Source organism: Pholis gunnellus, assembly GCF_910591455.1.
Source record: "Pholis gunnellus genome assembly, chromosome: 1".
Taxonomy (NCBI): domain Eukaryota; kingdom Metazoa; phylum Chordata; class Actinopteri; order Perciformes; family Pholidae; genus Pholis; species Pholis gunnellus.
The window spans coordinates 11,321,040-11,338,270 of NC_136528.1; the positions used below are offsets into that span (position 1 = coordinate 11,321,040).

Genomic DNA, 17,231 nt, shown 5'->3' on the forward strand with positions numbered 1-17,231 from the left:
AGATATTGGGTCCTTAGTTGTATAACTGATCATGTTACATTAATATTATCTAATGATTCTCTTTGTCACAACGTGCTAACAGTAAAGTTAATGTGTCGGCTAACGCAGAAGAAATGGCCGTATTCATGAGGAAAATTAGAGTTAATATGAGACCATGAATTACAGGAACATGCCGGAGGCACTTCTTTATAGCCACATGACTTCTAAGGTGCCTTTAAGATTCCTTTTAACAGGTAAACTTCCTTATTACTGATACACCACAGTGATTTATGCACACAGTGAAAGGCAGGCTAATGACTCGAGATCTGACCTTGGGTGTACTGCAGGCTGAGAAAAAATACTCCAGCACATGTTTTTATGTGCACATTGAAAGGAGACAATCGATTTCGCAATGTTTATCACATTCGGAAACACAGTGGCTCAACGTTGGTACGATTTTCTACAACAATGATACTGACTGAGTCATGTATCATTGAGGAAGGAACATTTTCCACAGGGAATGTTATGTACAGCTCTCCTCTTCCTCTTCCTCACTTCTGTTTTAATCAGACTGCAACAGGTGACTTTAATGGTGATATTAATCCTTGGCTCTGTGTCGCAACTTGCAGTGGTGGAAGTGGTGGTTAACTTAAGTACTTCATTTAAGTACAAATACCTCAGAATTGTACTTAAGTACAGTGGTAAATGTACTTACTTTCCACCACAGCATGTTTTTTTGTCAGATTTGAACTTTATTTTGAGGTTAAAACGGAGGAAGGTTTTGCCTCATACACACTGTCTTTAGTGCAGTTAGAGATCCTCAGGTCCTGCCGACTGTCTGGACTTGAGATTCAGGTGATTCCTGTTTTATTATCAGTGCTGCTGAACTTTTGTCTGCATTGCTTGAGTAAATTCAGATTTTGCAATGCTCCTTCTGAGAACTGTGTAGCCTTTATGGTGAATCCGTGGCAGCGGGTGCATATGATCCAATTTGTACAGAACAAGGGAATCTGCACTTCAGTTAAAAGTCCAAAGTGCTCAAAAGAGGCAGAAAGAAATCCCTTTGAAGAATTTATCCAACCTTGCTCTGCTCACTGCAATATGAAAAAGTGAGCAAAAGTGCAGATTCCAGGAGGCAGGATTAGTCTACTGATACTATATCTAAAGGGGTGCAATAAATAAAAGGGTGGGTATTAATCATCTCAGCTGTATATATACTCCAGTCAGCATAGTTCTGCTAATTATATCTGTCAATTAGAAATAGAATGAAATGTCTCCATCAAACATGATCTATTATGTATGCTTTGTTATAGAGAAACTGATCATCAGATATTATTTTCTATATTTTTAAAGAATATTATTTGAAGGTGCATAATCCGAGAAATTACTCCACTATATCTTTATATAGCAAATAGTTGTTTGCTGCTCTACTAATGCTCTGAATGTTGTATATTGCTCCTTCTGAAGAAACCTGCAAATAACAAAAGCATAATAGTAAAATGTCATTTTGATTCACTCAAAAGTAAAATATTAAACACAATGGCTTTATAATCATTAATGACTGATATGAAATATTAATATGTGTCATGGTAGGTAATCATTGACCTATCCCTTAGAGGTTTTCAACATGGTAAAGTCTAAAATCCAACACAGCCTTCGCTGAGGCTTCAGATTTGACAGGACGGCTCTGACATAAGATTTCAAGTCGGGGTCCGGCTCATTCGAGAACAGGATTTCAGCTGTTTGAGGAAGAGTAATTAGTTCATGTCACCGTGGTCAACGTCTGCAGCAGCAACAGAATTCTCCACTTTATCCGCTGATAATGTGTTTTTGTGTAGTGTGAGAAATGAAGTTACAGCAATATTGCCTTTTTTATTATCAAAATATAATATTAACAAAATAATTACTTTGGCCACTTCACTGACGTGATTGCCTCAAGCTATTTTGGGGAATTTACGGTACTAGAGTTCACAATAATTGTGTATTACATTGCTGTTTGGATAGCTAGTAATAGAAAGGCTTATTCTATCTGTTGGTCTTATCACAAAAAATCAAGGACATAGCTTGTGAGGTCCGAAGACCACAAGTTATAAAACTGATGATTGATCATCAGCAAAAGCTAAGGTGCAATATTCAGCTGAGTCATTGGTCCTATACTATGTAACAAGGAGTCTGTTACATCAGTGTCCTAATAACTTCTGTGTCCCTGAAATATGAATATTTCTCATTATTTTGATTGTTCCTGATATCTATTTTTGTTGCGTGCTAAAGAATGTAAGATCACTTAAAATATGTGTAGTGTAACTGTAAAATGTCCTCGTAATTCGTCCCTTTATTTGCAAAGATGATGCCAGTTGTATATCTTTGTTCAAATCACAAAGAGGAAGTGATTGGTATGTCAAATAAACTTCAGACAACATACTGAACACCGAGATATGAAAAAACAATGCAAAGCAACACATTTGTTAAAATGTAATAGATTTACAACCCTTCCTACTAGTTGGGTCAGTTATTTTCCATTAACATAGATTTCAGATAAGGGTGTCACATAGGTGATGGAGACAATGGTGCAATAACGATCGCATTCATGACGGGTGACGTGTGTCGAGGGAGGTGTGTGTGGTGGTCTGGCCTCAGAGTGTGAACAAGACCTGCCTTATCACCACAAGACCGTCAGTGCACACACACACACACACACACACGACAAGTTCCTGTTAAAGAATCTACTCCTTCCGGGGTTTATTCAAATTTGGATCTCTCTTTGTGTTGCTCCCTCTCTGTCTGTTGCCACAGCGACGTTGGACAACTACCGGCAGAGTTTAGAAGCAGAGAAGACATAAAGGCTCGACATTTTCGTAAAGATGCATTACGCACCTCTGCTATGTCCTGTAGCCAAGAAGGTCCCCTAAAGTATCACGCTACTTTGTAAAAACTGATCACACACACACATTGTATTCGACGTGCTTCGCAGATTGCAATAAGAGAGCCAAAAAACAAAGATATCCAATATTTTAAATTGAAGAAATTCTATTTATTTCGCATCATTGAATCAAAACTATATCAATGAGAAATCTTTACTACCAGCTGAGCAAGCAACAGGTCAGGTGATCTGTCATCATGATGTGCCACACACACGCGAGCGCACACACACACACACACACTAATGTTGCTCTAATGTTTCTAGATGAAGGCACATTAACCCATTGAAGGTCACAGTAAGGCAGATTCACAGCACTAAGGAGAAACCGTAGACCGTAGAAATTAGCAAAGGAACACTCAAGACGTCTGCCGTATTACAGAATCTCTGTTTACGACTGCCCCGTCCTCCTCTGTCGGGAAGGAGGAGAGCAGGTGAGAAAGGGTGAGGATGGCTGAGAAGAGGAGGAAAAAGATGTTCACGTCCAGCGCTGACAGACATCCCACCCCTCTTTTCCATGTGACCTTTTCCTCTGCAGACAGGTAGAGTGAGAGTTTATCCCTGTCATTAGAAAACTAGCAGTGCAGAGCAAGTGAGTCCTTCCTAGTTTCCACTCCTCATTTCCCTTCAAAGTTCTTTGGCTTGGTCGCATCAGCCAACCTTTAGACAGAACGCTTGACAGACAGAACCGTTGACAGTCCATAAATCAACATCATTGTATGTCTTTGCAGACACAATATCGCAAGTAAACAGTTTGAACTTTCGTTTGCATCATTTAGAAACAGTAACACCACAATGTAAATCACAGTTTGTTCAGTTGCCTTTCACTGCATGATGCCACGGAAGGGACCAATCTGTACACACACACACACACGCAGCAGCAGCAGCAGCAGAAGCAGCATTCCTTTGGATCACCAACAGATTGGATTTGATTACTCCACAAAGCACTAGCTTGACATAATACCCTGTATCCAACCATATACACCCCTGTGCAGAACAGCTCTGCTGTGCAGAGGTGCAGACACTGTTTCCCATTCTGAGTTCACATAAGGAATCTTGTCCCTGAGTCTTCAAAATACATCTGAATAATCCCACTTTGCACCCGAATCCCCCACATTGTCCCGCGAGCATCCACCTCTCATCGTCCACAGACATTCAACTTGTGGGTGTGGTTTAAAGGGAGCTTCAGCCATTTCTGTGCAAATCGATGAGCTGAAACGCACACCCCATTGGCAGAAGGGCAAAGAATATGACACGGCATCTGCATCACACTCGCTCAAATGCACACAACGACAGACAACTCGTCACACACAGCAGGGAGACTCCACACTGGCTCTGAACTAAAAGTGCACACACATTGAACAACATACACAGCTTCAGTCTCTTGGTCCGTCACAGAGAGATGTCTTAAAGGTGTGTCAGGTGCAATGGTTGTGCAGGGCTGTGGCTTGCGTGTGTTTGCATGTGTGCAAGTGTATCCGTGTGTATATGTGTACATGTGTATATATATATATATATATATATATATAAATATATATATATGTGTCTATAGGCATTTCTGTTTGTGAGGACATCCATGGATGTGTGTGTCCCTGTGTTAAGTAAGGGCGTACTCAAACGTGCCTTTCTCCAGCCCCTCGATGCCATCGGCCCAGTTGGAGGAAGGCATGCTGCTGTAGGGGTCCAGCAGGATCCTGAAACACCTTACTATCAGCAGCCCCAGGAACACCAGTAGCATCCCCACGAAGGCAAAAGCTGTCTTCTGCTCCAGAGTCAGAGAGTGCACCATCATGTCGTTTCCGCTCATGGCAGCAAGGGAGTGGTTGTAGTGGACGCTACACATGGTAAACCAACATCTAGGTGCCTCATCTCTCCTCTGATAGGGTCAGGCGTTTCGAAGCCTGCATGTTGCCTGGACAGAGATCATATGATGGCTTCAGATGAGTGCCGTCTTGTCTCCTCTGCAGTGAGGATCCATTTAATCAACATAATAAATATGACCAGGTATAATGCATACACTGCGTCGGCTGGAGGAAATAACAGATATGGGAAGAAGAAAATACAGAAATTCCACAATTAAATATTGTGAAATGAGCTAACCATGAAACGTGAAGGGTTAAAGGTAGCTATAAATAGCCTTTTTTTGAATGTGGAATCAAACAGATGCCCGGAGACTTCGATCTCTCTCTCTCGCTCACTCTGCTCCTCTGGGAATTTTGCAGAAAATTACAAAAAGCAAACATGAACAGAAGAGTGAGGGAGACTGCAGGGAAATGTGTTCAGTGATATGAGCAATGCCAAGGCTACATCCCTCGAAGTCGGGTTAGAATTACAGTGTGTCGCAGTGCATAGCCAGCTGTTAAACACAGGCAAAGCGGCATAGTGTCAATGAAAAACGTCACATCTCATGAAGATGTGATGTTATGTATGTTTGGTTTAGAAGAGAGGGCTCTCTGTACCTGTTGCGTGCGAGCAGACGCCTGCCATACAGCGTAATTCCATTAGACAAGAAAGCGACGGGGATTGACCAAACATAATCAGGAAATTGGTGTAGTCACACAGGTGGAAGTCTGCTCCTGTCATTCTTTTCCTCCTTAATCTTTCATATGAACTCAAGCAGCAGGTGGATCGGGTGAGAGGAAGGGAGGGGGTGGGGATGAGAGAGGGAGGGTACATACAGGGAGAATTGGGAAAGACAGACGAGGGAGAAGGAAGTAGGATGATGAGCGGGACACTGCACACCTATGCATGGTGAGAGAGAGTGAGAGAGGAGAGAGAGGAGGGGAGTGAGGTAGGGTGAAAGACAGAGACTGCATGGACAGATTCTTAAGTGAGGATGTCTGGGGGGGGGGGGGTGGGGAGCAAGCATCTCACCGTCATCATCGTTCCATCCTCACAGACCTGTTGCTGCTGTGTCCTGTGACCAACTCCTCTTTCTTGGAGCCCTCAGACACATATCCATGAATCCATCCATCGCTGACACGCTGCATGTGCGAGGCTAACCTCCCATCTAAACAAAAAAAGCTGTAGAGATAAAGAGAGAAACGGGGAAGCGAGGGAGAGGCTGGATCAAGGCTTTGATATGTGTCTCTCGCTAGAGATACAGCTCCTCTCCTCGTGCTCCCTTACTTGCTGCCTCCTATATCATTCTGTTTCTCTATCTCTCCCTCCAGAAGCACGCACGCTTGCTCCTGCTGCATGGCAACCACTTGTTAGTCTCACTCCGCTGCTCTGCTGCCTCAGTCATTCACAACATTCCCCTCCTCAGCAACACCGGGGACGGATGCAGCAGCATAAACAAGCAATCCGCCTCTTCTTTTTATTCTCTCTTCATACTCCCCTCCCCTGGCTTTTTGTGGCTTTTCTAAAAAAAAAAAAAAATGACTCCACCAAAATGTGACAGGAATATCATGGTATAACCAAACAAAGCTGCCTCTCACCGCTCCTGGCTTGTAGAATGCTGCTGCAAAGGTATTTTTGGTACATCACAGCATTATCCTCCAAGCCTGGTTTGATGATGTGTTTTTTAATTGCTGCAGTTTGCTGTGGTCAAATTGAATTAGCCCCCTCTGCTTAAAGGCTTACGAAAGTAAGCTTCCTGGACCTGCTGAGGGAGAAGAGACTGGTATTTACTGTCGTGAATGAAAAGCAGTATCGTACAGGAAAACTAGACAGCAGGTCATCTGATTGCCCACTGTAACAGAATGCAGCAGTGAAGCGTCTGGCCATCGGTTTCCATGTTATGCAGTGCAAATTCATATCAGCGATGTAGTTTCTGTCACAGTGGTGCAGTGACTCGGATCTAAGGATGAAGCATGCCGCCATGAGGGAGCTGGTGTTTGATGTGCATTAATTATTGGCTTTAAAATGGTACAGAGAGCTCAATTTTTTTCTTTTTTTTTGGGTTGTAAACAGCAGAAAAATTCCCTGAGAGAACAAAAACACAGAGATGAATAACCTCCCTCGCATTTACTTTTACTTCAAAGTTTTATTATTCTTGGGTCACAGTCCCGCTGTGCTATTAAAACTTGGCTGTACTTGGGGAGAAATAGTGGTCGTGTGGCACTGTGATTTGGCGAATGAGACAGCTACTAAATTTTTATCTCCCATTTATTTCAAGGACAGTTCTTGCAAATTGGATGAGGTGATGTCCCACGCTGTACAGACAATGACATCGTTAGACATTTTACCTCATTGCCCTCGTCAATGTAAAAGACAAGGTCAAAATGGTAAACTCTCGTGTAAAGTCACCAGTGATGATGTCACGTTGCAGACAGTGTGAATTGTATGTCATTATGAGAGAGGATTTCCCGTGTCCACTCGTGTGAGAATGAACAGAAGTTCAATGACTTACATTAGAAAATCTGTTTATGAATTGCCTTCATCAGATCTGTCAGTGTGATTCAATGTGTTGTCACATGAGTGCCATGGTTTGCAGATGTGCTTTGGACTCTTTTGGCTCAGGAAGAGGAACTGTGAAGGTAATCTACAACTGTTGCATAAAGCATTGTCAAAATACTACCCAGCGTTCATAGGACAAAATGATAAAGATTGTTAGACTTTTAACTCAGACAGACAACAGGCCAAGAGCAGAACTGATATTGAGAACTGTAAAACAATGATTCTATGAACTGCTCTAACAGTATCCTGCTTTAATGTTAATGAACTCTACACATCTACAAGTAAGTACAAAGACGGATGCAGTGAAGTTGCAAAGACTTTAAATACTTCATTAGGCTTCCCCCCTTAGCCTGACTGCTGCAATTACTAATTCTCCTGGTGCCAACAATGTAATTACATTTACATAGAGGTCTGCCTTTTTAAAATAAATACAATAATCTGCAATATTTTTATTAAAGACATATTGTCAAGGTGATTGTGCATATTATAGTGCACAAGACAAGAGAAATACAGCTGTTGCCAATAAAGCAAATATGACCACTAACATATTCTTTAAAAATCTCTAATGTTTCTTTGTGGCATCACACCATAAATAAACAATGCATGAAATGTCAATGTGACAGTCGGACTATATTGTTGCTTGAAAAATTCTAAAGTTACTTTACTGAATGTGTTTTGCTACTCAGAAAGTCCCATTCCAGTTCAGGGAAGGAAGCTTCAATATCATATGAAAAGAAGTAGCAATCAAGGAAATACATTATCAGTTTATTGACCTGGTTTTACATTTACAGAGCAATACTTGTTAACATCTCTGCTATGTTACCCGAGCTATGGTTGTAATTGAAAGATGTTGCAACCTGTCCTTCATTGAACCTGACTTAGCAGTGACATCCGTTCCTGATTGAAGAAAAACATGTAGTTCTTTTCCAAAGTGATGTTGCACCATGTTGTTGAGTTTGTGGCAACAGCATGCAGCAAAACTAAGCAGCAGTATTGGAATCAAGACACTTTGTAAATGGGTATCCCAAAAGTGACTTTAAAATGGCTTGGCTGTTAAGATTCAAATGAAAAATAATGTACCCTTAAACCTGCCATTTTAAGCAACTGCCCAGTTGGAGTTGCTTGTTTTCCAGCAAGACTTGCTTTGAAGCATTGCTCAGATGTAAACACGTGTTAAATGTCTAAATAATACTTTTTGTGCAGCATAAAACAATGGTTATTAAGGTAAAAAGGTTGCATTCTTCATATCTCAAATAACATTTAACAATTAGCAACTGGACAGTTTTCTAATTGTACAATCAACTTTATGATATTGAAATGTCAGATTTTGGATTGAAGTGGAATTATGAATTGTTGTGGCTCGTTCTGCCCTATATCATGAGCGTATTCATGAATATACATTTTGTGGGCTTATACATCCAATAACACTGACTCCTGTACCTATTATACTCTATCCACTCAAGCTGCCTCGCAACAGCGGAAATACAAATCTCGCGTTGGAGACCCAAATCTCGCGTTGGAGGCACAAGTCTCACGTCACATTTTGAACTGCGTAGGGGACAGGGGCATCTTGCGTTGTGTAGGGAGAACAAACATCAACATGGCAGATGTTGTAATTCTTGACGAGGAGCCAAACCAAGAGGGATCTACTGCATCCGTCAAGTCCGAATCCGAGGAGGCTTCCGAAGAAACACCCAATGGCATGAAAACGTGCGTGAAAACGATTCATTGTTCTGTCCTCGCCGTCTGTGCAGCCGTTAGCTACCTTAGCTAAAATGGAGTCCTGTGATGCTAGCTATTGTTAGCCAAGGCGCCTTGAACGTCTGTTGCCAATCATTGTAACCGCCACGTGCCCGTGTGATATATGTTGGGTTCATGGCTTACATGACGCTTAAGTATGTTGGGTTATTTTGAGCTGGAGAGTCGAGATGCTAATAGCACTGCAAGCTAGTGTTATTGAGCTATGCTAGCTAGCCATAGCATCTTGTCTGCCACTCACATTATTGTATGTATCCTCTTCACTAGCCAGGCCTACTTGTTTAGTAAAGGTGATTTTTTTTTGTGTGCTAAATAATCTCTCTATACACTCACACGCTGTCCTATCACATATTCATATTCCAAGGTTCTTTATAACAATAGTGTTCATATTTTAACATGCTATCTAGTACATTTTGGTCTATGTGCCCTCAAGGTAAGTAGTGCCTTTAATGTAACATGTGTAGAGTTGCTCCATTCATTCTTTATTAAAGAAAAGTATGTCAATATTTTTAAAAAAGCACATTACCACCAAAAATGCAAAACGCATAATATGATCAATTAATAATACGTTTGCTGGTCTTTTATTTGTGTTTGATGTTCATGTGATCCCGGCTGCTGTTGTCTGACTTGTAGCTTTATGCATTTTGTAGGGATACTGAGGAAACTAATCTTCCCAAAGAAAAGCATGACGCTAAAGAGAAGTCCTCTGGGAGCAGAAGAGGGAGCCGCTTCCATCCCTACAAAGACAAACATGGTGGAGAAAAGAAGGGTGCTCATAGGAACCGGGTGTTCATCAGCAATATCCCCTATGACATGAAGTGGCAGGCAATTAAAGATCTAATGCGTGAGAAAGGTAATGTTCCCTGTGATGGGGATGGTGTCTCCCTTCTCTCTCTAAGTCTTTAGCCGATAAGAAGTTCTTGACCCTTTTTCCCTTTCTTACCAGGTGTTGCATCCTGCTTCTAGCAGTAGTCAATTAGTTTGTAGCTTTCTCTGGATGTACTTCTCGCACATAGTAGGGAACCAACATAGTGTGATACTAGGTTATCGGAGTGTTAATACATTTTTCTTTTGGATGGACACCAATTTAGTTTGGGCTGATATGTCTGTGAGAAATGGAGGATGAACTTAGTTACATTGTCACTTGTTTTATGGCATTGTTAGCTCCAAAATGTAACCTCAAACCAGTAGTAGAATTGATTGTTGAATGATTTTGTTGCATCTGTTGCAAGGTGAATCTTGACTATATCCATGAAAATATTGTAATGTTTTACTTTCTGAACTACGGGGTCTCAAGAGGCCTTTTTAAAAAGCTCAAAGGAGAGCTTAAAACTCAACTGCCATGAATGGAATCTGTTGACAAACTGATCATGTTGAAGTCTTTTGAATTTCCCAGGTTTAATGTAGCTGTGTTTCTCTCTGGCCTTGGCCTTTGGGTGTCTCAGTCACTGCCCAGAAAGGCATGGTGTTGTCTGGTGGGATGTTGGTCTGGGCTGACTGTTGATCATTAATGGGACATCTCCATCTGTAGCGGCATTGCCAAGGCCAACGGCGACTTGACGACTTGGTGACTCAAATTACTTTTGTTCTTTTGGTATTTTTCCTTTGTATGTCTCATGTAGTTGGTGAGGTTACATACGTGGAGCTCTTTAAGGATGCAGAAGGAAAGTCAAGGGTAAGTGATGTGGCCAACTTGCTGCACGAGGTTTTAAATGCCCTCAGCAGGCTCTCATTAATCAAGTGCTCTTTTAGGTTCCGATCCTTTGGGTCTTACTAAGTTACTGAACTGGAGAGACTGTGGGTTGTGTTTAGAGCCTGATAGTTGGCTAATGATTGATACTCATTTGAAAGGGAGATGTCCTGTTGATTTTTGGAAAAGTAGCCTAATGAACTCATCTAAGAGTGCACTTTTGCTTTTGTTGTTGTTATTTCAATTGGTGTAAAAGTTTGTTTGTTTGGCCATTTTCCAAAGGGAAATGTGGGTTGTGTGATTTGTCTCATTGATTGACCCTCATGTCTCAAAATCTTATTTTACAATTCTGTTATATGGCACAGCTCTATACACAAAGGAACAAAATAGTCTTGACTGATCCTGCAGTGCCTTTTTTAATTATGTTTTCATATTGAATGGCAAAATGCATACTGTAGCTTTAAAGATGGACCACGCCATTTATCTTTATTGCAGTGGTAAAACTGGTCAATCCTAAACAATGTACGAAATACATTTGTTAATGCAGTTTTTTTTAAATTTGCTACCATGGTATTTGTGTCCAGTTCAAAACATCAAAATGTTTCACATAAATTACAATGCATAGGTATCTGTTGGTGGCAAATGTTTTAACCAAAACTTTAAAAAAACAAACATAAAGCATTGTTGTTTTATTATTTTAAAAAGTATTACTTTTCAACATTGTTTGCGATAATGATTGAAAAAATGTACTCTTATGAGCCTTTTAGTCTTTGCAGTAGATTTAAACACAACCAAAAACCTGCCGGCTCAAGCTCACGAGCAAAATATGGCCGACATGCACTATAGAAAGTACTAAAAGCATGTTGATGTATTAGATTTATAATGTTCAACTGCTTTGTCTTGATTTTAACTGTATTGTGTTCACTCCCTCGACCATGGATGTGTGTGTGACCTGGACTCCCATGATGCCCCCTGGTTAGGGTTGTGGGTAAGACGCTACCTCATTCTCATGAACATAGAACTCTTTTTTTTTAAATTATTTCACACGTGCATGGAGTCATCTTTTGCCTCTGTTTTCCTGATTCAATAGTGTGGTGGAGTTCAAAGATGAGGAGTTTGTGAAGAAGGCGATAGAAACTATGAATAAGCATGACTTGAGTGGAAGGCCCCTAAACATCAAGGAGGTGAGAGCAAGTTATGGTCAAATGATTACAGCAAAACTGAAAACTTTGATCATATTGTTTTCTTTAACTAGTTTTGGTTTCAAGATGTAAATAACCTTATTTTTTTCACTATATTAAAAGCTTTTTTGTCTCAGACTAGTGGCGGGTATGCAGTCGTGTTTCAGTGTTACTCTCTTATGTTGTGGCTCAGATTTCAAAACATAAACAATCCCAACGCAAACATCTGTCATGTTACTGTACACTGAACTTCTGTCAATTTTACCGTATTTTCTGATAAGGACCCTGATGGGGAACATGCTCGGCGTGTGCTGCAGCGCATGGGAGGAGGACCACAGGGGGGTCGTGGGCAGGACATGGGGCCTGGTGGGATGAACATCCCGCCCTCCATTACCAACAACCCCAACATCCCACCTGACGTCATCAATGCACTGCAGGCCGGACGACTGGGCACCACGGTGTTTGTGGCCAATGTGAGTCCATACTGTAAACCATATCCAAATCTAGCTAGTGATGATTGTTCATGCTTATTAAAAATAGCACTGTGTGTGTTGTTTTACAGCTGGATTTCAAGGTGGGCTGGAAGAAGTTGAAGGAGGTGTTTGGCATGGCGGGCTTGGTGAAACGAGCAGATGTAAAGGAGGATAAAGATGGCAAGAGCCGCGGGATGGGAACAGTGACTTTCGAGCAGTCACTCGAGGCTGTGCAGGCAATATGTATCCTTCAGAGTTGCACAAAAAAGAAAGAAAGAAAGAAAGATAGATAGATAACAGAATATGCACACAAAGTAGTGATTTATATTTTGACCGTGGCCTTCTTCTTGACTCTGGACTCAGCCATGTTCAATGGACAGATGCTGTTTGACAGGCAGATGCACGTTAAAATGGTATGTTGATTTGAGTTCTTATGTAACTTAAGATGAAGAGGCCGTGGAAACGAATTTTAACATTTGTTTATGTGGCTTTATAGGATGAGAAATCTGTTCCTCCTGAGGATTTCTGCCAAGTGGAGAAAACACCTCAGTTACCTCGTGAGTACTCCGTTTTCCTCCCGTCAGTTGTCAATATCAAACTCCATATCCATAGTTATGATCTCAGTGTAGGATGTATGATACCCTCTGGCAACATGTTGCATAGCTATTTTACAGTGACGTTTAAAAGGCCCAGGTATGTCCAGTATGATAGCTGTAGTCATCTTGATGTTATCTGTCCACTGCAGTTAAATATTTAAAAACTTGTATGAGAAGCAAATTCCTTGGCATGTCTTTAAAAGGCCAGGTTGTTTGTTGTATAAAATAACAACTCGTACATACAGTAATAAAACAGTTTTTATAGGTTGAAGATCTGCAGTTTGCGTTGTATTGTATTTTTATGTTGTTAAAGATTAATCTCTTTGAAGTAGTAGTTGTTGTCGAGTCAAAGTGCTTGTATTAAAAGGCCTGTCAGAGTTGTGTCATTATATGTATGTATGTATGTATGTATGTGTGTGTGTGTGTCTGTGTCTGTGTCTGTGTCTGCATAGTTGAATATTAGGTATACATTCTTGTATGTTACGTAATCCACTCTTGTAAAACTGTCACCTCTTTTCTTGTGTACTTTGTGTGTAGGGGGTCTAGGTGGTATTGGCATGGGACTGGGACCCGGAGGGCAGCCTATAAACGCCAACCGTCTGAGTGGTGGTGGTGGTGGTGGTGCTGCAGGAGGAGGAGGAGGAGGAGGAGGCATGGGCTCGATAGGGCCTGGAGGTCAGTTCTGTTTGCGCAGAAATGCTTACTAGGTGTTCTGATCTGACTGACAACGTGCCAAACAAATCGCCTCTGTACAGTGTTTGACAATCAGGCTACACCCAGTACCTTTCCAGGGACATATATTGCATATAATTGGATACAGTACGTGTTTTACATGGCCTGACTGTCATCTTTTGCCATAGGTATGGAAGCCCAAGGCTATGGTGGAATGAACAGACTTGGAGGAGGTAAGGCTTTTACTACTTCTGATTTTGTCCTGTGAAAAACCATCTTTTTGTGGAGGCAAGGAGAGATTAATGTTAAGTGCTGCTTTCGACAGGAATGAGTGGTGGCGGGGGCTTTGGGGGCATGGACAGCATGGGCAACATGGGTGGCTTTGGAGGGAGAGACATGGCACCAATTGGCCGGATGGCAGGTGAGTGAGCGTGATCACTCATACTGGTTAGAGATGAGGCTCAGCTGTAGGGTGTTATAATGTAAACAATGAGAGGCACCGTTGGGTTATTGGTAACTTAAGGCTAAGGTTACTTTTCTTTCTGTGTTGAGATATGTACCGGTCAGGAATGGGTGGGATGGATCGTGACTTTGGCCACACTGACATGCCAATGAATCGAGGATTTGCTGACTCTTTTGGAGGAATGGGTAAGTGATACTCTGACCTCAGACAACCCTGAATCTTCTCATCCTTGCGCTGCAGACACAGTGGAGGTTATGCATGTTCCTCTGTGTAACTTGGGTTTGAGTTATGCGATTTAGGGGTTGCTTTTTGTGTACGGGCTGATGTGAAATCGTTGAGCTATGGTCTAATCTACACCGACTTGCATTCTCTTCCTTTAGGTGGAGGTTTTGGAGGCGGCATGAGCAGTGGTGGCATGGGGCACATGGGGACTGGAATAGGTATTAAGTTATTACATCTCCAGCATTTCTAAATATGTATGTATCAATACTTTGATTTTTCTTTTATTTAACAAAACTAGTAAATTCCTCCCCGATACTGTAGATAAGCAGTAGCTTTGGAGGCACTTGTAAGCTCCAGTCAGTTAGCTCTCTAGCAGAGGCCTCTCTATTACTGTTGACATCTGAAAGTTATTAGCCATTACCATTTTATAGTCTTTTGACAGTTTATACGGCCGATCATGTAAAAGGAGGAATGGGTGTTTGTGTACCGTGATGTATAAAGTCATAAAGTGTCAGGCCTTGCTGAATAAGTGATGGTAACAAGGAGGCCCAATAGACTCCTTCAATCAGGTGACTTCAGTCAAAGCATTGGCTTGAAGTCCCTGAACAATGATGAATCCTGAAGTAGGATCAACAGTGATCTATGTTACATACTTGTGTGTAGCCTGACAGACTGCACCAGAAGTAATCTAATATTTATAACATTTATTTATGCTTTTAGTATATATTGAAAAAATTCTTGGCCGCCAATGACCAGTGCAGGTTGTGCTCTGACCATTATTACTGTTATTATTATTATTGCCACTAAGCACAGCGCTCTAGGCAGGGTTTGCCTTTTTAGTTTACAAATGTAGCCAAGATAACAGAATAACCCCATAAACCTTCACACACATCAGACTTGGCCATTATAACGCGGTTTGTCGGATGGCGTATCGGTGCGAACGCTGTTGTTTCATGATGTGATTTTACCATTTTTGATGCGTCATACCGTAAAATTAATATTTAAATGCTGTTTGATTAATACAGGCATTTAATGAGCTTCATCTACCTTTTTTATTCTTTCTTTCTTTGATCACTGTACAATTTCAGTACAAAAACAACCTCACCCTCCGGCTTTGGATGCAGATTTGTGGTGCTGTGTGTGTTCACGTTGTGCAGCTCTTCATCCAGATTCCTGAGAGGAACCTTCATTTATCCATTGATTGTATTGTTGTCTTATCTCACTGTGACTAGCACACCTGTTTCAAAGCAATGAGAGCAGTGATGTAATTGGCTATTTACTTATTAATTACCACACCCTCCGATTTGTTCTCCACTTCAGCCGGCCCTTTTGCACTTTGCACTGCTGCACGTACATGATCTAAAATAGCAGGTGCACACCGTTTGTGTGCTCAGATGTCACTGCTTTGCACTTGTGTGATTACAATCCGGCTAATGGAGGTGTACAGAAAAAAACTAAATGAAAATTGAGTGTTAAAGAAACTTTGTATTTAGTATTGAAGATGGTGAAAGGAATCATTGTAATGATGAATGGACGTTTTGATATGCAGGTATTAAAATATTCAGTGTATTAGATTAAATAGCTCTGTGATGTGTGTTAAATTGCAGGTGGTGGAATGGGAAACATGTCGATGGACCGGATGGGGTCCAGCTTTGACCGCATGGGCATGTCAGGAATGGACATGAGCCGTGGCTTTGGCGGCTATGGAGGTGGGGGGCCGAGTCACATGGGTGGAGGCATGTCAGACCGAGGCTCTGGGTCCAAAGCCGGCTGTCAGATCTTTGTGCGAAATGTAAGTGTGGATTATGCGAGAACTTTGCTCGTATAGTAAGTCTTTTTATATTATGATTGGAGTTACAAGCCATCTCAAAGACCTCCCCACTTATTTAATGACCGTTCCATTGATAGATGCATTTCCTCTGTGCTTTGAGTCCAGTATTTATTACGGTTTTATAGGGAAACAGCCCGAGCTTGCCATGCATTAATATAAATGGTATTGATGCTGTGAATTAGTTCATGATTGGTGTGCTTTAGATGAACGAAATGGTGCTGTAGTTCACAGGAAGGTTTTAACTGTTGGCATCTTTTTCCTCTGAGTCAGACTCTTTTAATGTTGTATTTGAACTATAAGTGTCATTAATGCACTCGTCTTTTTAATTGCATCTTGTACCAGTTTTGCAAAGCCTCAAATGTGTTAATGTTCACAAATGTATTAACTGCGTACGTTTGTGTGTTGCAGCTGTCCTATGATCTGACTTGGCAAAAGCTGAAGGAGAAGTTCAGTCACTGCGGTACGTGCTTCCGTTTAGTATGAATTCAATCTTTATTGCTAAATTTACGAGCCGCTCAAAGACCTCTCTGATACTTTATCACGAATGGTCTTTGGACCAGAATGCCAAAATTTCCGGTTTAACATTCATCAACACTTGGTGAAACGTTGTGGTTTCAGAATGCACTCATGGCTCGTTCTTGTCTACTGCAGGCCAGGTAATGTTCGCAGAGATCAAGATGGAGAACGGGAAGTCAAAGGGCTGTGGAACAGTGAGATTTGACTGCCCAGATAGTGCCGAGAAGGCCTGCAGGATGATGAATGGAACCAAGATCAACGGCCGAGAGGTGGACGTCCGTATCGATCGGAACGCCTAGATCTTTTGTAGAAGTCCCGCTAACACACTTCCACATTCAGCCCTTTGCCAATGATCTTTTGTTTTGTTTTAAAAACACAATTATTTCATATCTCCATGTGTCCACTGTTTTTTGTTTTGTTTATATATACTACATAGTTCTTATCTTTTGTTTTGTAAACCCCTTTTAATTTGACGTTTATTTGGACAAATAAACTTTTTAATTTTTAAACCTTGTGGTTTTTCTATGTTCCA

The 17,231-nt window shown here is 41.3% G+C and overlaps 1 protein-coding gene across 1 annotated transcript; it reads left to right on the forward strand.

Annotated features, from left to right (window-relative positions):
- The first annotated feature begins 8,857 nt into the window (after positions 1–8,857).
- On the forward strand, positions 8,858–17,222 carry myef2 (myelin expression factor 2). Its single transcript, XM_079158392.1, has 17 exons — positions 8,858–9,007; positions 9,706–9,908; positions 10,678–10,730; positions 11,726–11,733; positions 11,836–11,929; positions 12,208–12,399; positions 12,489–12,642; positions 12,763–12,812; positions 12,896–12,956; positions 13,533–13,670; positions 13,856–13,900; positions 13,993–14,088; positions 14,220–14,315; positions 14,511–14,570; positions 15,960–16,144; positions 16,592–16,643; positions 16,835–17,222. The coding sequence occupies exons 1-17, from the start codon at positions 8,898–8,900 to the stop codon at positions 16,996–16,998; spliced, it is 1,761 nt and encodes a 586-aa protein (XP_079014518.1). The 5' UTR covers positions 8,858–8,897; the 3' UTR covers positions 16,999–17,222.
- Positions 17,223–17,231: the final 9 nt, after the last annotated feature.